The sequence below is a fragment of the Sarcophilus harrisii genome, chromosome 4, assembly GCF_902635505.1.
Source record: "Sarcophilus harrisii chromosome 4, mSarHar1.11, whole genome shotgun sequence".
NCBI classification, from domain to species: Eukaryota; Metazoa; Chordata; class Mammalia; order Dasyuromorphia; family Dasyuridae; genus Sarcophilus; species Sarcophilus harrisii.
This window is the reverse complement of record NC_045429.1, coordinates 400,832,504-400,852,767: the sequence shown is the minus strand read 5'-3', so window position 1 is coordinate 400,852,767 and position 20,264 is coordinate 400,832,504. Positions and strand designations below refer to the sequence as shown.

General features: G+C 32.6%; 1 protein-coding gene across 3 annotated transcripts in view; it reads left to right on the top strand.

Moving 5' to 3' along the window:
• DBT (dihydrolipoamide branched chain transacylase E2) overlaps positions 1 to 19,939 on the top strand; it is a 53,835-nt gene extending 33,896 nt beyond the window's left edge. For all 3 annotated transcript variants that reach the window (XM_031967149.1, XM_031967150.1, XM_031967151.1), the window contains 6 exons: positions 2,646 to 2,865; positions 4,162 to 4,328; positions 9,456 to 9,533; positions 12,594 to 12,785; positions 13,880 to 13,951; positions 17,557 to 19,939. In XM_031967149.1, coding sequence (XP_031823009.1) covers positions 2,646 to 2,865; positions 4,162 to 4,328; positions 9,456 to 9,533; positions 12,594 to 12,785; positions 13,880 to 13,951; positions 17,557 to 17,724 — 897 coding nt within the window. In that variant the 3' untranslated portion in view covers positions 17,725 to 19,939. The remainder of the gene's footprint in view (positions 1 to 2,645; positions 2,866 to 4,161; positions 4,329 to 9,455; positions 9,534 to 12,593; positions 12,786 to 13,879; positions 13,952 to 17,556) is intronic.
• Positions 19,940 to 20,264: the final 325 nt, after the last annotated feature.

Below are 20,264 nucleotides of genomic sequence, written 5' to 3'. Positions count from 1 at the left end.
AACAAGAACTGAAAAACAATAGATCAAATGGCAAAGAAGGTACAAAAACACTGAGGAAAATATTTCTTAGAAATTAGAATTGGGCAAAAGGAAGCTAATGACTTAATAAAATCAGAGGAATGAAAAAGTAGAAGAAAATATGAAATATCTCATTGAAAAAACAAATGATCCTTAAAGGAGAAATATTTTAAGAATTATTGGACATCCTGAAAGTCTTCATGCCTTTCAAGCCATAAAAAACCATTCAGGACCTGAATGGGCCTAAATGCCATCTTTCAAGAAAAATCAGCCTAATATTCTAGAACCAGACAGTAAAATAGAAATTTATTACTTCCTGAAAGAGATTTCAACATGAAAACTCTCAGGAATGTAATGGCTAAATCCTAGAGCTCTTGGATCAAGGGAAAATATTGCAAGAAAGAATCTAGAAAGAAACAATTCAAATGTCATGGAGCCATAATCAGAATAACACAAGATTTAGTTAAGATTCAGAGATCTTGGAATATGATATTCTAGAGGGCAAAGGAACTAGAATTATGACTAAAAATCACTTCCCCAGCAAAATCAAGTATAATCCTTGGTGGGGAGGGATCAGTATCCAGTGAAATAGAACATTTAAAAACATTTCTGAAGAAACTACTAGAACTGAATAGAACATTTGACTTTCAAAGAAGGGGCAGGTGGCTAGTAAAAGGGGAGGCAGTAGTCAGATGCAAAACACTTTTGAGGATAAGCATCATGAAAGGAGAGAGTAGGATAAGTGGGGGGAAATAGAAGAGAAGGAAATACATACTAATCACATCTTTGGGAAAAAAAATTTACAAGTTTCTTGATAAAAGCCTCTTTCTCAAAAATTTAGTAAACAGAAGCAATTACCAGATAATCAACAATCAAAGGATATGGACAGTTTTCAGACAGCAATCAAAACTTATAGTCACATAAAAATGGTCTAGATTTATGAAATATAAATTAAAACAATTCTAAAATCAGGGGCTTGGATTAGATGATTTCTAAGGCCCTTTTCAGCTCCTGTGATCTATTACAGTCCCTCACCCAATAAATTAATTTGTTGCACAACATCCCTAACATTCAGCCTCTGTTAAAATATATCTGATGAAAAGGAGCTAAGTACTGTATGAAATCACAAACTACATGTGACAGTGAATTCACAACGGAAAAAGTCCATTTTATTTTCAAATAGATCTTGTTAGTAACTTTCTTCTTAAATCAATAAGGGCCAAAACCTTTTTCCTTGTAATTTAAGATTATAGAGTCTCAGTGTTGGATGTCCAACCTGAATCTAAAGACATCCTTCTTTAATATTCTCAACAAGTCATCATCTAGTCTCTGCTTAATCTAATCACTCTTGTGGCTACCTATTCTACCCTGGGACATTTTTTATTTTTAAGAACGAAATTATATGATGTAAAGTGAATACAATCAAGACAACATTGTACTCAGTAATAGAAGTATGATAACAGTAACCAACTCTGAAAAATTTAGCTACTTTGATCAATACAGCTATCCATGGCAGTTCCAAAAGACTAATCATGAAAAATGTTATCCACTTCCAGAGAGAAAGCTGATAACCTCTGAATAAAAATTGAAACATTTTTTTCTTTATTTTCTTGCTTTTTTGCAACATGGCTAATGTGGAATTATGCTTTGCCTGACTTCCTAATGAGTAGAAGAGGAACTGGAGGAAAGGAGAGAATTTAGAATTCCAAATTTAAAAACTGAAAGTTTAAAGAAAAAATTTTTCTATCAAGTTAAAATTTGGCTCCCAGGAGCTTCCGCCTATTCACTGATTCTAGTTCTTCCAGGAGCCAAATAGAACAAGTCTTAATCCACTTTTCATTTGGTAGCTTTTCAAAAACTCGAAGACAATGGTTATAGGCAAAAATTCCCTACTTCCTTCAACCTTTGTGATCCCTAGGAGTTGCCGTCCTCTGAATGGGTTCCTTGGGAAGTAAACTTACAAGCTTCCTTCCTAAAATATGGCATGCAGAACTAAGTATGTGTTCTGAATAAGGCAGAGTATTTGCCACTTCTGCCCACTTGTCCTAGTTCTCACTTCAGGAGTGAAGTAGAATAAATCTTAGCTTTCTTCCACAAGACAGCCTTTGAAAACTTATCATTGGCTGTTTCTTTTTTTCCTCCAGAGTAAACATGCTCAATTGAATCAAGCAATACTTAACCCAATGGTTAAGATATTCAGATGCCAAATGTGCCTCTAATAAGATGATTTTTGATAATTTTTATACTCTTCTAGCAAAAAAAAATGAGAAGATATTTGAGAGCTTTGATATGGTGGTTCTTTTCATTGTTATACTTTTATTTAATCAACAAATTGATTAAAATTTGTTGGTATTTATTTCATTTATTTTTGTTATCTTTTTTCATAACAGAAATATGAGAATAGCAGATCTAAGAATGGCTAAAAGCTTAAATCACTTAAGTTCAGCTTTAGCAATTTACTTAGCATATAAACTATAATAGTAAAAAAGCAATATCTTCTATTGAAGTATGAAATGTAACTTTAATCCTTCAGTTTTTTAATATAATGAAGATATTTAGCTTTGTTCTGTTGAGAATGGATTTATTAACTTAAAGAAATTTTATTTTTGTTACACATTACTTTTTAGATAAAACTGAGTGAAGTTGTTGGAACAGGAAAAGATGGTAGAATCCTTAAAGAAGATATTCTCAATTATTTGGCAAAGCAGACAGGAGCTATTTTACCGCCATCACCAAAATCTGAAATCATGCCACCTTTACAAAAAACTGAAACAGTTCAGCCTGTACCTGTACCAGTGTTAAAACCTAAAGCATTTACAGGCAAAGACAGAACAGAGCCCATAACAGGTAAAGTCATTAATATAATGTATCAGTAAAATAACTTTTGGGGGAATTTCTTCAAAAGGTTTGGTCAAATATGACATTGGCAGACTTATAATGAATTAATTTTGTTGAGGAATCCTCTCATCCAAGAAGAATGGAACCTTTTGGGGGATGTGTATCTATTAGTGGGAGTCTGATAACTGGGGGTCATGGATAGGAGGCCAAACTTAAGGTAAGAAATTTATTAGTATTCTAAGGAAAACTGCTCTGAGTTAGCTTTAGCTTTCTTGGGTACAAATTTGGTTTTGATAACCTTTAAAGTCTTCTTAGAGTACATGGCCAATCATTAGCATTATGCAGAAATTTAGAATAGATGAGTAAATCATTATACAGGATAGGGGGAGGCATAGATAAAGAAAGGGAATCAAACCAAAAATATATAAATATATTAAAATAAATGTAAAAAAAACAAAATAGAACAAACTGTCTGAATCAGAAGAGGGGAGAATTTGAAATGCAGGTGGCAGGATTTATTATAATAATCCCATTCAAGGGAAATGGATGAGAGCAAGTAACCAAGTACTTTTACAATTGTGAAAAAAATACATTCTGTAGAAGTCTCTGCAGAAGATTTCATAGTCTCTTAAAAAAAGAGAACAAGTAGTTAACAACAGTAGATGAGACTATCCACTTTTCTTTGTTCTTTTGTAGTTATATTTTGTTTTTTCTTCAAGTTTTTGGGACTTTATGATATTAGATGATTAGGTAGTTAGAGGATTAGTTTATCAAGCTGCAATTTGATTGTGATTTCCATTTTTTGTAAGTTTCATCTAAGTAATTATTAGTTAAATAAGTAAAATTTTTATAACTTCTAATGAGTAATGTTGAAGCAAGTTTATTTAAAATTTAAGCTGTATTATTTATGATTTTATTTGAAGACATACAAGATTTCAGCTTTTTATTTGAGTTCAAGTTTTCAGAATGGTGGCATATTTATTGACAGATTCATACAAAACATCTAGGGACTATGAACATTGTAAATGACAGTCATCATTTGACAAAAGTAAAAAGAGGCTTATCTGTTTAAATTCTCATCTTGAACTATTGAATATTTTATCCTCAGAAAGCACTTTAAACAGTGACATGTGCCTTTGGACAAGTTTCCTTTAGTTGTCCAAAATCAGTGATTCCCAGATTTTGTAATGTAGATAGATGTCATAAGAAAAAAAATTTTCATTTTTGAATTGGAAATTAGCATTATAAAAATGTAATGTTTTGATGGAGTAAGTTTCTAATAAATGATTATTTAAATTTCTCCAGGCTTTGAGAAAACTATGGTTAAGACTATGACTGTGGCCCTGAAGATTCCTCATTTTGGTTATTGTGATGAGGTTGACCTTACTCAATTGGTTAAGCTACGAGAAGAATTAAAACCCATAGCTTTGGCCCGTGGAATTAAACTCTCCTTTATGCCTTTTTTCTTAAAGGTAAGAATTCATCTATATTAGAAGCACCAAATATAGAGCATTTGAAATGTTTGTCAAAACTATAGTACATTGAATGTGGATTTCCCAATTAAATGATACTTTTCATTCAGACATACTATATAAAACTTGTTCTCTAAGAATTCTTTACCTAAGTATCTCCTTTTCTCTTTTCTCTTTTTTATCTTTTATCTAAACATCCTTTTTAAGTTAAGTATAGTTATTGTCTATTATGGAACATCTAATCTATAGTGATAGGGTCATGTAATCTTAGATTTATTCAATTCATTTCACTAAAATAAGGTTCACTAAACCTTAATTAAGCAAAAAAAAATAAGTATTTTTTGCAGGTGATATAAAGTACAAAAGAAAAACTTTCTTAGATTTTATTTCTATTAGTCATAGTGGTTTTATCTTTAGGAGCTTGTATATAGAAGGATATAGTATGTACACCTGTAAAGGCAAGGTATATGCAAAGCAATTACTAAGTAATGCCAAGAGAGGGAGAGCATGCTAATAATAAGGGGATAAGAAAAAGCTTATATGGCAGGCATCATCTGGGGACAAACTAAGCATGCTTTGAGGAACAGAGGAGGAGGAGCATTCCAGACAGTGGAATGGGGGTGGAGAGATTAAGGGAATCAAACCAAAAATATATAAATATATTAAAATAAATGTAAAAAAAACAAAATAGAACAAACTGTCTGAATCAGAAGAGGGGAGAATTTGAAATGCAGGTGGCAGGATTTCTGCACAGGCCTAAGGATAAGAAGGAAAAAGTAGGGGCAACAGACCAGACTGACTTGAGTAGAGCTGTGGGAGGGACACTTACTTATTTGAGCTCAGACTAGATAGATAGATAGATAGTCCTCAGATTGTGATGGGTTTTCTATTTAAGGCTGAGAAGTTAGGATTTTATCTTAGAAGCAGAAGGATACCATTGAAAATTTCTTGAAAGGGACATATGGGAAAAGCAAGAGAAAAGTAACATGGTCAAATATGTATTTTAGAAATATCATTTTAGCAACTGAATAAAAGGTTTAAGAGGGGAGAGACTAAAAGCATACGGACCATTTGGGAGTTTATTAGAATAATCTGTGGCTTGAATTAGGGTAGCATCTATGTTAGTAGAGAGCAGGGAACAGATTGAAAACATATGTATAGCATTTTGCAAAACACTGTATAAGACAACTATGTTAATGCTAGTTTTTCTTTTTAGATATGAAAGGTATTGTAGAGTTAGGATCAATAAGACTTAGCTGACTGGTTATAAGGGTTAAAGGGTGTTGGAATCCTAGGGTCAACCCAACTTGAAACAAGGTGAAAACTCAAGGGAGATGTCAGAATCCTAGTGTTAACTCATTGGAATTATTGTTTCACACCTTAGAGAGAATCCTTACAAGGTGATAAATTGCTAATACTGATAGACAATAATGCTTGTGTTCACACCTTTAGAAAGCTCTTATAAGCAAGAAGTATTTAAGTACTCATTGGAATTCTTACGTTTGGGAGATTTTTGGGTTTAAAAGGAAAGAAAGGTGTTAAGGAAATTGCCAAGGTTATGAACTTAAATAACTAGAAGAATAGTGATATCATCAGTAGAAATTTGAAAGAAGGAAGGTTCTCCCCAAAACCCAAGTATTTGGTAATATTTAAGTATAACTATATTTAAATTTATACACTTAAATATATCTAACCATAACTTTTTTATAATCTAGATCTTGATTAGTTTTGCGAATGCTTTATTTGTATTTGAAAAATATATTTATTGTGTGTTTATTCCATGCAGCTTTTCCCACGTCTCTCAAAATCAGTTTCAATATTCTATTCAAGCTGTAATTTTGCTTTATCTTTTTGTTTGCATTATGTTAGTAGAATATGGAAATATCCTATTTACTTTCTATGTATTTATTACTGGGAAATTCTTAGTTTTGTCAGTTTAAGAACTACATTATTTGGTATATCTATTCAAGATTCTTTAAGTCTCATCAATGGACCCTTTAAGCACTAAGTATCATTGTTTATCTTAAAAATTTCTAATTTAATCATAGCATCCTTGCTGCAGCTCAAAATTTTCTTGAGCTAACAAATTTACTTTTCTTGTTTTTACTTTTTCTTAAAATCTCTGTATGCATACAGAACTAAGTATGTGACATTAGAAAAATTTTCTAAGGGTAACATTATTGAATTGTTTTTTTTTAATCCACTCTATAACTTTACCTTTTTATAGGGAAATTTAGTTCATTTATATTCAACATTATAATTATTAAATTTGACTTAGCTCATAAATGATTTATATTATTCATTCTGTCAGGAAGAAATTAATTTTTCATTATTTTACTAATTTTAATTCTTACTTAGCAAAAAATAAACTAAATTCCTTTGTTTTATGTTACTCTTTAATTTGTACTAAATCCCAACATCCTTTGTTAAAGATAGGAATTTTGTTGCGAGATCACCCTATTCTATTTCTATAAGCTTTAGCTTTTATTTTCTTGCTAATTTTTTAAACTGTAATTTCACTGAGCCAAGGGCTTCCAGGAAAAAGCATCTACTATCAGTGCAGATTGGTACATTATCTGCCAGTTAAAGTCTTAGAGAGTTCCCTGAGAGTATTGAGTGGTTCTGTGAATTGACAGAAGGCAACTCGATGTGTCAAATTTTTCAGATTACAAAGCCAGATCTCTAAATACTTATATTGTCTTTCTTATTATGTTTATGTCTTGTAATTTTTTTGCTATTGTCCCTTCCTTTTTTTTCCCATCTCATTCCACTTAAATAAAATGGTTCCTAATTTATTTTTAATCCTTTGTTGAATGCACTGAAGTAACAATTAGATAAGCAGAATTAAAAAGTATTCTAAATAATTAACCCTTCTGGGTTTTTTCTCTAGGTCTTCTTGAAAAGTTTTTAATTGTATTTCTATTCCTCTTCTCTTTTCTTCTTTTCTTTATTTTCCTTTTCTTTTGTGATATATATTTGTCACAACAACTATGAAATATATATATTATATATATATATATATGAAAATATAAAGAGATACGTTTTGTCTACTTAGATTTAACTGTCATATCTCAGATTTTGGCTTTGATTTTTTTTTATTTTTAGGATTAATTTTTTTATTTTTAAAAATGTATTTAAAACTTTAATACAAAAGAGAAAAAATTGCCTTGTGCACACCAGAAGATGAGAGGATTCAAAATATAAAACAATAATTTCCATTTCAAGAAAGCCTATCTCATAAATACTACATATTGTTTTCAGAGCTCTCCATCTTTTTTTTTTCTAGGCTATTTTTTTGTTCTCTGCTGTGCATTTTTGGCTTTATTTCTCCCCCTGTTCCTCCCCACTCTCTCCCCACAGAAGGCTACAATTAAGTATGGATCTATTTATATATGTGTGTGTATGTACATATATACATATATGCATTCATATACATCTCTGTAAGCCTGTACCATGCTTGTTTATCCTCTGTTTCTTTTAAAGATGCATAACATCATCCTTCCTAAGTCCATGTCTTTCCATATTTTTCTAAATCCACCAGTTCATCATTTCATGTACCATGGCAGTATTCCAACCTTATATTGTCTAGTTATTTCAGTATTAATTCAGTATTTCAGTAGTTCAGTATTAATATGACTAATATATAGTATATATATATAATATATAGTTTCCCTAGTTTTCTCTTTTGATCAAATGTGCTGAGATCATAATTACTACCCCTGCTTTAAAAAAAACCTAATAAATTCAACTCCTGATCTTTATCATTATGTTTGGATCTTATTTTAAATACCTTCTGACTCCTCTGCTTTACTTCTACCTGCTACCTTGCTTATTACTTAATCTACCCCATTCCTCCAAAGTTCCCTCCTTTATCCTCTCCCCCCACCCTTTCCCCTTGCCCCCTTATTTATAGCTGAATTTAGAAGACTTTTATAGCCTTCTAAATATATATATATATGTTGGAGGGGCAGCTAGATGCTGTACTTTATAAAGCACCAGCTCTGGAGTCAGGAGGTCCTGAGTTCAAATCTGTACTCTTCCTAATTGTGTGACCCTGGGCAAGTCACTTAACCCCAATTGCCTTGTAAAAAAAACTAAAATAAAACAAAAAACCAAATATGTATGTGTATGTTGTTCCTTCTTTATCTCTTTCCTGTTAATCTATACACCTTTGTATCCTTATCCTTTTCTTTTATCCTCTTATTTCTTTATAAATTTAGAAAAGTTTCATTCCCTTCTAAATATATATGTTATTCTCCAACTCTGATCAAGGATTCCCTCTAAAAATCCTTCTGTTCTCCCCACTCCATATTCCCTTAGCCTCTTATATGTCTTTCTGAATGTAGAAGACTTTTATCATCCTCTTCTGTCTTTGTCTCTGTGTCTGTCTGTCTGTCTGTCTGTCTCTCTCTCCCCCAATATGTATTTTCTCTTATATCTCTTTGCACATTTCATTTCTCTCAATTCCTTTCTTTGTTATTTATTTTATTGTATCCAACGCATTCCTTTTCTTTTTTAATACAATTATTGATGCTGTTTCAGTATAATTTACATGATGTTTTGTTTACTATTTTTTATCATTAGCATTCTTATGAAGTTTCCTGTAATTTTTATTTCTCTTCTTGTGTTTTTATTGCAATTTTTGAGAAGCCTATTCAAAGTTATTGGAAGTTTTCCTGTCTTGGAAAGGCTTTAAATCAGATTTTGTCTGTTTTCTGAGGATTAGCTGAATAGGGGGCTGAAATACCATCTAATCTGAACCTCTCCTGTCAAAGAAGTGTTGGGTCCATAGAATTCTTAATGTTTTATTTATATGAAGGTATGTTTTAGATTTTAGAAATCAACTTTGATTCTGTAAAAATCTGTCCATTTTCATGTCTGTCATCTTAAAAGTTACTTTGACATTCAAAAGCTTACTACTCTGTCTTTATTTCCTAAATGATTAGAGTTATCTCATTCCCTACAATCAGAAGTTTACATTTGAGATCAGTTTCACATATTGGTAGTTCGGGCTTGAAATTATACCCAAGATAAAAAAAAAAAAAAAGATCTAGTTTTTCTTTCCTCCTTTTCTTCACAGCCAATTTAAATAACTAAAGATGGCATTTTTTTTTTTTCTGTTTACAGGCTGCATCTTTGGGATTAATGCAATTCCCTATTCTCAATGCTTCTGTAGATGAAAACTGCCAGAATATAACATACAAGGTTTGCTCAGTACTATTTAAAATAATCTTTTAGTAGCAAGTGGCTTAAATGGGTTTTATTTGAAAGATCTTGAACAGTATACGTATGATAAATGTTTTTAAAGAAGGGAACAAAGAATATGGGGAAAATAGATCATATTGTTTGGATAAAGCATTACTACTTTAAGGAACTTTTGTTTTTATCAGTGTATGAAACAGATAAGTATTTTGAGGGAAAGGTGGGGGGATACTGAAGAGGAATAATTAAAAATTTTTAAAAGCCTCCAAAAATCAATTTCTAAGAATTTGCCAAAAAAAAAAAGTGTACTTTAAAGAGACAAGATACAGTTTTGTGTTCCACTGAATAACTTGATTTTATTTCATCTCTCTTATATAAACTTTGAACTTTGTTGGATTTGTGATGAAAGTGCTTCTTAAAAAATTACATTATAGTGCAAAAAAATCAACATCAAATTTACACACACACACACACACACACACACACACACGTCATTAAAACATTCCCAAGGCATTGACACAAAGAAGTTTTTAGGCAATTCCAATTTTTATTTGTGTAACAAAAAAGTAGTTGTTAAGGTAAAGTCTGATTTGAATTTTTTAAAAATATATTTCACCCCATAGAAATTGAAGGGGGGAAAACATAAAAGAATCCCAATAGCTCACAAATAGTAAAAATTATTCCATTCTCCATACTGTATTTTAACTGTTCCCTTTCTGTGTACAGTTCCCTCTGTGTACAGTTCAGTCTTCCAAACATAAGCAATTCATTTTTTTTGTACTACCTCAGAAGGAAAATTATTTTAGGTATAATGGAGAGGCAAACCCCCAATATTGTGATGAATCTGTCTTTTATCTAGCCTCATATATCCTCTTACGGGCTCAGAGTCTCCCTATACTAGAAGGAAAATAAACTTGAAGTTAGAGGGACAAACTGCTTCCCTTTGGATTGTGCCATCTAAAATCCCATTGGATTGTACCATCTAAAATCCCTTTGTATTTTACTATATAAAATACTCATAATAATAGTGGAAGGTAAAATCCAGATCTTTTGCTCCTCTTTTATTTCCTTATTTCTTCTCTAGTTTCAGTGTCATATATTTAATAATCTATTTCCTATAAAAGAACTGTTTTAACTTGCAGTTGCTAAGTAGTCATCTTTGAAAGTCCCACTCCACAGAAAATTCTCCTTTATTTTTTAAATAATATTTCATTCCCCCCCCTAAGTATATGTAAAAACAGTTTTTAACATTCATTTTTTAAAAAGGTGAATTCCAAATTTCGTCCTTCTGTCCTGCCTCTTCCCCTTTCCTGAAATTGTAAACAATTTGATATAGGTTATACATATGCAACCATGTAAAACATCTCCATGTTATTTTGTGGAAGAAAACTGACAAAAAAAAAGTGAAAAATAGTATGCTTTTGGTCTTTGTCCAGATGCCATCAGTTCTTTCCTTGGAGAAGGAAAGTACTTTTCATTATGAATTTTTTGGGATTGTCTTAGATCATTATATTGTTGAAATTAGCTAAGTCATTCACAGTTGTTCATGGTAAAGAAGGGCTATTACTTTGTATGACATTCTCTTGGTTCTACTCACTTCATTCTGGATCAATTCATCTTTCCAGATTTTCTGAAAAAAGGTTTGCTCATCATTTTGTTTATAGCACAATAGTATTCCATGACAATCTTTTACTACAACTTGTTTAGCCATTCCCCAATTATTGAACATCTCAATTTTCAATTTTTTGCCATTACAAAAAATTGCTATGAATATTTTTGTATAAATAATTTCCCCCCTTAAAAAAATCTCTATGGGATGCAGACTTATAATAATTCTTGTCAATGGTATACACGGTTTTATAGCCCTTTGGATATCGATTCAAATTGTTCTCCAGAATGGTTGAATCACTTCACATTAGTGTACCAATTTTTCTATATCCCTTCATTCAAACATTTATCACTTTCCTTTTCTGTTATATTAGCCAATCTAATAGGTGTGAGGTAATAACTCCAGAGTTATTTTAAATTTGTATTTGTCTAATCAATACTGATTTAGAGCATTTTTATATGACTATTTAATAATTTGATTACTCATCTGAAAACTGCCTGTTCATATCCTTTGACCATTTATCATTTGGGGAATACCTTGTATTCTTTTAAATTTGACTCATTTCTCTATATAATTGAGAAATGAGGCCTTTATCAGACATACTTGTAAAATTTTTTGACCAGGTTTCTCCTTTTCCTCAAATTTTCATTGCCTTGATTTTATTTATGCAAAAATGTTTTAATTTTATATAATCAGAATTTTTATTTTATATTTTGTAATGCTCTCCATATCCTGTTTGATCCTAAATTCTTCCCTTATCTATCGATTTGGCAGGTAAACTATTCCATACTCTTCTAATTTACTTATAATATATAAATATATTATATTTACTTATATATTACTTATACTTAATTACTTATATATACTAAATCACTTATATAATCATATATACCCTTTATGTTGAAATCATGTACATCATTTAATTTTATCTTGGTATACAGTATGAGATGTTGATATATCCTTAGTTTCTGTCATATCCTTTTCCAGTAGTTATTTTATCAAATAATAAGTTTTTTGTCCCAAAAGTTGGATCTTTAGGTTTACAAATAAAGCATTAAACAGCTATGTTATTTACTACAATGTATTGGGTACTAAATCTATTCCGCCACTCATTTCTTAGCCAATACCATTTTGGTTTGATAATTGCCACTTTATAATACAGTTGGAAATCTAATTAAGTGGATTGAATTTTGGAATTATCTCTAGGACAAGTGATTTGGTTTCAGTGATCTGGGAATTAGAATAGATTTAAAACTTTATTTTAAAATTCAGTTAATTGGGGTGAGGAGGAAAAATAATGTGTTGGGGTTTTTTATAAACAGAAAGAGAGATTAGAGGGGGGAAAGGGAGCCTTCTTTTAGAGGAGCACTGGGAAGTAAAATTAATCTTTTTCTAATTTATTATTTAGTTGTTAAATTGGTGAAAGAATTACTGTTTCTATTTTTATTTCATAGGCTTCTCATAATATTGGAATTGCTATGGATACTAAACAAGGACTTATTGTCCCCAATGTGAAAAACGTTCAGCTCTGTAGTGTGTTTGAGATTGCCATTGAATTAAATCGTCTGCAGAAATTGGGTTCCACAAACCAGCTGGGAACTGCTGATATCACAGGGGGAACATTTACATTGTCCAACATTGGATCAGTGAGTACTGTAATAATTGAAATATTCACATTTATAAAATGAGTCACAAAATTTCGGAACTAACAAGTCAGGAATAATTGTTGGAAAGTCTTTTCAGCAATACTTAATACTTTTTACCAACTTTAACCCATTGCTCGCAATGGGCTAAGTAAAAGAAACTTTAGTCTTCTTTTATAAGACACACAACCTTTTAAGTGCTTAAATTCAGCTGTCATTTCTGCCCAAATCTTCTTTACATTAAACACCTCAAGTTCTTTTAGTTGATCTTCATATAGCTTGTACTTGTGACAAATGAAAAACCTGAGATACCATTTCTGGATAATTAATAATCAACTAAGTAAACTAGCAAATGATATATTGATGATCATTGGTCTCTCCTGGTGGTCAAATACAAACCATAAAGATCACCAAATGCTTAAATACCTTAAATAAAATGGGTAATCCCCCCAAACTGATAAATAATCAGTGAAAGGCAAACTCTCAATGAGAAGTTGGACTGAAACCTTTTTGATCTTCTTACTTATCATAATGAGACTCAGCTGCCTCTAGCTGTCCAAACAAAGGCATTCATCTCTACCCAGACCATTTAAGTTGAATCTTGGCGCAGGGGTTTCAAGGACATGGATCTAATGCTTTTTAGAGCCATACTTCACTTAAATAGATTCTTAAGATTGGAGTTCTTTACTATTATTATTGCTGTTATTTTTTGGTGAGGCAATCACAAAGAAACTCTTCCCATAGGCTAGGATCCCACTCAAAATTGAGAATTATGTGCCTGGAAAATTAGGCAATCTCATCATTTGCCCTGTTCTTCAGATACTGGCTGATTTACAAAAGCCTGAATGAGGAAGTTAAAAGACAATAAAATCTGGATTCTGATACTAATAATTGGTCATTAATAAAATAGGAAAAATAATCACTTCTGTCAGATTCAAGTCCCTCTTTAATATGGATTTCATGAATCATAGCTATGCAGGTAAAAATATAAAATTATAAGTGCAAAACCCTCTAAAATTCTTGAGTATTTTTGCCAAAATCCTAATTTCTCTACTTCTCTCTCTCTCTCTCTTTTTTTTTTTTTTTTTTTTTTAAAGATTGGTGGTACCTATGCCAAACCAGTGATATTGCCACCAGAAGTAGCAATTGGAGCTCTTGGAGCCATAAAGGTATAAATAGATAAGTAACAGGAATGTCAGCACCCATTGAATTTAATCCTTTTGTAAGTGGTAGAAGCAAAGTGGCCCTTTGTGATGTTTGTAGATTTGAGTTTTGGGGAATAGCCCTATAGAAGTTAGTTAGAGCTGCCTAGATTCTAGGCCTGCAATTTATCTCTTTGCCACCAAACAGGATATTCTAGATTACCAATCAATCAATAAACATTTATTAAGTGTTTACTGTGTTCTAGGGCTTGTACTAAGTGCTACATTACAAAAAAAAAGGCAAAAAATAGTCCCTACCCTCAAGGAACTTAGAATCTAATGGGAAAGACAATATGCAACCAAATATACACATACCAAGCTATATAAGGATAAACAGGAGATAATTAACAGAGGAAAGGCATGGAAATGAAAAGGAGTTGAAGAAAACTTCCTATAGAATGTGGTATTTAAGTTGGGACTAAAGAAAGCTAGTGATGTTAAGTTAGTAATCAGAGTAGAAGAGGAAGAGCATTCCAGCCAGAGAAAATGCCTGGAGCTGAGAGATGGAGTGTCTTGTTCATGGAACAGCCTACTTATGATGTAAGAGGGCTGGAGAAGTGAAAGGGGCCTAGGAAATAAAGAACTTTTGAGCATTTTGTCTCTGCTCCTGGAAGCAATAGGAAGCCTTTGGAATTCAGTAAGTAGGGAGTGACTTTAGGAAAACCATTAAAGTAAATATCTCTCAAAACTCTGGAAAGTAGGTGCTATTCTTGTAACTACTTTACAGTTGAGGAAACTGAGTCAGACACAGATTAAGTCACTTGCCCCAGGGTTACTACTAATTAAGGATGTGAGGCTAGATTCTGATGTAATGTCCTTGTTCCAGGGCCAAAAGGCATCTAGCTCCCTGAAAAAGTGTTGGTTAGTGGTAGAAATCACAGGTCTGTATCTTTTTTTTTTTAATAGCAAACTTTAAAGTAAGATTAAAAGGAAAAAAAAAAAAACCTCTGTATAATTATACATCTCCTTTATTTATTTCTGCCTATTGTTAACCACGGCTTAATCTAACTTGGTTATTCTGGTTGCAAAAGAGTCTCTTTTAGCAGTGTTGGGGAAAAGGTCCAGGCCCTGGCCTCTAATTTAGATGGGATCTCAAAAGGTCTTTCATCTACTCAAAAAGAGGATTAATGGCCTCCTCTTATTACTGGGATTGCATACAAGCTCTTCAGCCTAATATTTAAAGTCCTTTTTTAATCTACTGCCTACCTGTCTTCCTGGCCTGATTTCTATTTACTCCCTCCTCACAGTCTGTTCCAGCTATAGCAAACTGTTGACTGTTCTATTGGATGGTAGATGGTGAGTTTCTTAGGAGGACAAACTGTGTGTCCAACCTTTTACCTAGGGCCAGAAACACAGTGGACACTTAACCAATGCTGGGCGACTGAGGGACTTGTCCTTGAGCTCTGCCTTCCTCTCCTTGTGCACTTTTATCTTTCAAAGAAGCAACAAGCACAAGGAGGCCCCTCCTGCGTGCCAGGCACGGTGCTAACGTCTGACTGCTCACAGTCTGAGGGGGAGATGACAAATAACTGGACGAACAAGATGTAAGCAGGTTAAATGGCAAGTCATCTTAGGAGGAGAGCACTGAAAGGAAGTAAATGAAGCCAGAAGGCAGAGGCAAGGAAGGGAGAGCATTCTAGTCATGGGAGACAGCAAAAATTCACCAGGTCAGGAAACAAAGAGTCTCACGAGTAACTGGGGGATGGAGTGTAGGAGAACAAGGCGTAGTACACAGAAAGGTAGGGAGAGACCAGGTCATGAAGGGTTTTAAAAGCCAGAATGTTCGCTGGAGTTTATCGGATAGGGGCCTGGGATGGTGATGAGCCTTAAAAAGATTATTTTGTTAGCTGAAAAGGGAGGGGCATGGATTGGAGTGGGGGAGAAACTTGTGGCAGGTAGTCCACTAGCAGCTATTAGAATAATCAGACAGAAGTGATGATGGCCTGAACCAGGGTATCAGTGTCTGAGAAGACAAAGAGACATATTTGAGAGGTGTTGCAAAGGTGAAATTAATGGGTCTTGGCAACAGCTAAGATACATAGTGGGTGAGAGAAAGTGAGGCGTCTTGTCTTTCAGAAGCTTTATCTTTAATTCTGAATCTACTCCCCCTATTAAGTATTAAGTGATTCCTATGACTGTTTTCTTTCTCTTTCAAATTATTGATATTTACTTAATGTGTATATACATCATATCTTCTATATAGTGTGGTAGACATACTCATAATAATAGCTGACATTTACACACACACACACACACACACACACAATTTGAAGATTTGTAAAGTACTTTAGATAATCTCATTTGGGCCTCATAATAATCCTGTGATATCCTGAAGATATCCTCATTTTTAAAAATGAAAAAATTAAGGCTCAAAAGTTAGTGTCAGAGGTAGTATTTGAACCCTTGTCCAGTGCCAGCATTCTGTTTTGTCACATTTCCTCTAGAAGGTAGAGAGATTTTCACTTTTATCCTTGTGTGCCTGGCCCTCCATATGTTAGGAACTTTGGAACTTTGTGAATACCTGTTGAATTGGATTTATTATTTGCCTATTTGTCACTCTTCCTAGGAGATTTTATTTGTCTTACTTTCTCTAGCAAGCAGAGCAGAGAAATAGAATGCTACAATCATGCTGTATGACTCTGGGCAAGTCAATTAACCTCTTGGTCTCAGTTTTCTGTAAAATGGAAATAATAACTGTGCTTACCTCATGGGTGGTTCTGAGGATCAAATAAAACTATATGAACAAAACACTTTGCAAATATTAAAGTACTGTATAAATATCATCATCATCATCATCATCATTATTTAGTTGCCACAAATAAACATGGAGGGATTGGGAGAACAAAAGCTTTCTTTTCCCATTTGCCAGTTCTCATCTCATTTTTTTGTTTGTAATCATATAATACATTTTAAAATGGAGGTAAAGATCCATGCCAAATACTCTCTTAGAACAGTGATTCTTAACCTAGCATCTGTAAACTAGTTTGATTTTTTTTTGATAGCTTTGCCTTATTTTACATATAGATATATAGAGATATATCTGTATATATATAATCCCTAGCATTTAACACAGTGTGTGACACATCATAAAGTCTTCATAAGTGTTTATAAACTATAGGCTGTAGCTGTATTTCAACATGTTTTCCTTCATAACCCTGTATATTTTATTTTACACAGCAAAAAACAGCATTTTAAGAAGAGGTCCATAGGCTTCTATAGACTTCCAGAGAGGTCTACAACACAAAAAAAGGTTAAGAACTCCTTTTTAGGGAATTATATATTTATCCTCAGAGAAGTAGTATAATTAGAAAAACTTCATTGAGTACAGAAAATATTGATAACTCTCTTAAATAAAATACCCCTACTTGATAGCATACATAAAAGAGAAATTACTAGGATGATACATATAGATATAAGCAGTTTGTTTTTCAACTTAAATTAATATGGCCTCATATCACATCAGTTAGACTTCACTGATACTATTTAGAGATGAGTCATAGATAATCTTGGCAGCCATGACTGCTTTGCATAGTTTGGAAATGAGTGAAAATTTCCTCCCTTTTTATTTCTAGGCTGTGCCTCGGTTTAATGAGAAAGGTGAAGTAATCAAAGCACAGATAATGAATGTGAGCTGGTCTGCTGATCATAGAATTATTGATGGTGCTACAATGGCCCGCTTCTCTAATTTATGGAAATCCTACTTGGAAAATCCAGCTTCCATGCTACTAGAACTTAAATAAACATTGATTTGAAACATTTTTGAACTTTCTGGGCATCAGAAGAATGTATAAAACCTAGCTATGCTAGACCATGTTCTTTTTTGAAGTTTGTATTATGTGAAAGATTATGTTACATGACCAATATCCCACAGTAAAATGCAATCTCTCTTACCATATTGCACTTTTAAATTTAATTAGGCATCTTTACTCTAATTCTTTTAAAAATGTCAATTTTTATAAAACAGAGTATGATGCATAACATCTTAATTTTATACTGAGATATTAAATGTAAGGGATGCTGGCAACAAGACTTAACATTACTGAATACTAACATCTACATATACTATCTCAGTATGATATTTTTAAACTGTATCTTAAAGGTTGGAAAAAGGAATTTATATTCAATAATATTTCTTTGCCTAATATTAATCATACAAATCATTAAATAAAGTGCACTTATGTTTATCTTTAAAGATGTTTAATAGACTTTTATTACTCAGTAATGTTATCTTCATTCCTATAAATGTCTCATCCCTTACAAAAACACTACCTTTATCTTAAAAGGGGGAAAACTGAGATGACCTTAAAGAAATCCTGAAATTTACTTTACAACTCATTGTCCACTATCTGCCTTTTCTGTTTCTACATATATGGTACTGAAGAAAGTTATACAACTGTGCTAACTGGGTCCACAACAAATTTGTTAAACTAATCTCAACTGAGCAATCACTATGGCACAGCAACCCTTTTGTTCTTTTCTAATCAACTATTACACTCCTCAGTATAGTTTTTCCAATCTAACCTCTCTGAAAACTCTTCTTCCACCCTTTCTGCTCTCCATGTCTCTTGCTTTACTGGGAAAAGAAATATCTGCCATGAGCTGCTGCTTCTTCCTTTTCATATTTTAGGGATTCTAGAAAAACTGGCCTACCAACCGATGTGAGCTGCATGGTCCATCACTTTGCCACAAGCGTCTTTTTAAGCTTTGCTCTGTGCCTGAGCACAGAAGAAAGTCTTCCCTCCTCATCTCTGTCTCTAAGAGACCATAGCTTCCATTAGGACCTAGGTCTGCTGCCATCTCCTATGCAAAGACTTTCCTTTTTCTCCCCAGTTGTTGGTGCTCTTTCCTCTTCCAAATTATTTTGTATTTTTTGTAATCATATTGTATCCCCAAGTAGGATGGAAATTCTTTCAGCATAGGAACAATTTCCCAGTTTCTGTTCTTTTTTTGTCTTGGTATTCCCAATTTCTACCACAGTGGCTTGCATATGATACAAATTGGAGCTTAATAAATGTTGACTAACCAGTAAATTCTTTAAGGATTACTATCTAGTTCTTGATCCTTATAAAAGCATAATTTGGAGGTTCTTTATATCATCTCAAAGTTGCTAATTTAAAGGAATGATTTTGAAAAATTTGATCATTTCTTATATAAGAAAATACTGTAGTTATTCATTTTACATGTAGCATCTTATGCCTTTTCCCTCTATTTGGGATTTCACTGCCTTCTTAATTGTCCCCTGCTGAACCAAAGATAGCGTGATGATGTTAAGTTGGTCACTTAGTACTTATTACTAAGTGCTGACAAGAATTCATTTTGTCTTGTTCTTAGAGGCAACTAAGTAATAAGGGAAAGGCAAAACAAAGACAATTGAGAGTAGAAAGAGGACAAGTAGAAAAGACTTCTTAACTGGGGAATTCCTTGTCCCTATTGATTTTCAAGCAGACATGTAGATAAGCAATTTGTGGGGGATATTTTAAAGAGGGCTGATGCATCATTGACCTAGGTAACCTATAAGGTCTTTTCCAACTCTGGAATTCTAAGATTTTAGAATTAAAAACAGGATATTATTGAGCAATCTAATAGATTCCTTCAGTAGCATTTAAGGGAGCATAAGCTAATGTTGACTTATATTCAGAAATACAAACTTGTTTTAATGTTTTGCAGTTACATATCAAGTGCCAAATATGTTGACTCAAAATTTGTGATATACAAAAACAGGCTTCATGGTCATATTAAATTCAAATTTTGATTTATAGTTGAAATGAAAATTTGTAAACCACTTAAAGAAAATCTGAGCATAAGAGAGGGAGAGTTCACTTTCAAATGTATACAAATAGAATAGTTTTGCACTTAATTCATTATTGAAAAGAATATTGTATTGTATTAATTGATTTAAAAGAAGATTACATGTATCTTTTGGAATGGGATTTTTCAATAAAATTTTCAATAATCTTTTTTTTTTCATTGTTTCAATATTCAACAGTCTATGGCTAAAAAGGAGTTTAAATTATTCTGGTTCCAAGAAAATCCACTAACTTTAATAGAAAATTGTGAGAGAAGGGGCAGAGCTAAAATGGAAGAGTAGCGTAACATATAGCAATTCCCTCCCCCAAAACCCAAAACAAAAATTCCAAACTGATCTAGAAAATGTACCAGATCAACTCCAAGAATAAGTCATAGTGATTCATTTCTCCAGCCTAAATTAGGCTAGAGAGACAGAGAGAAGCCTGTGAATACTGGGGACTGAGTACGACTCAGTGTCCTGCTCTTCTTCCAC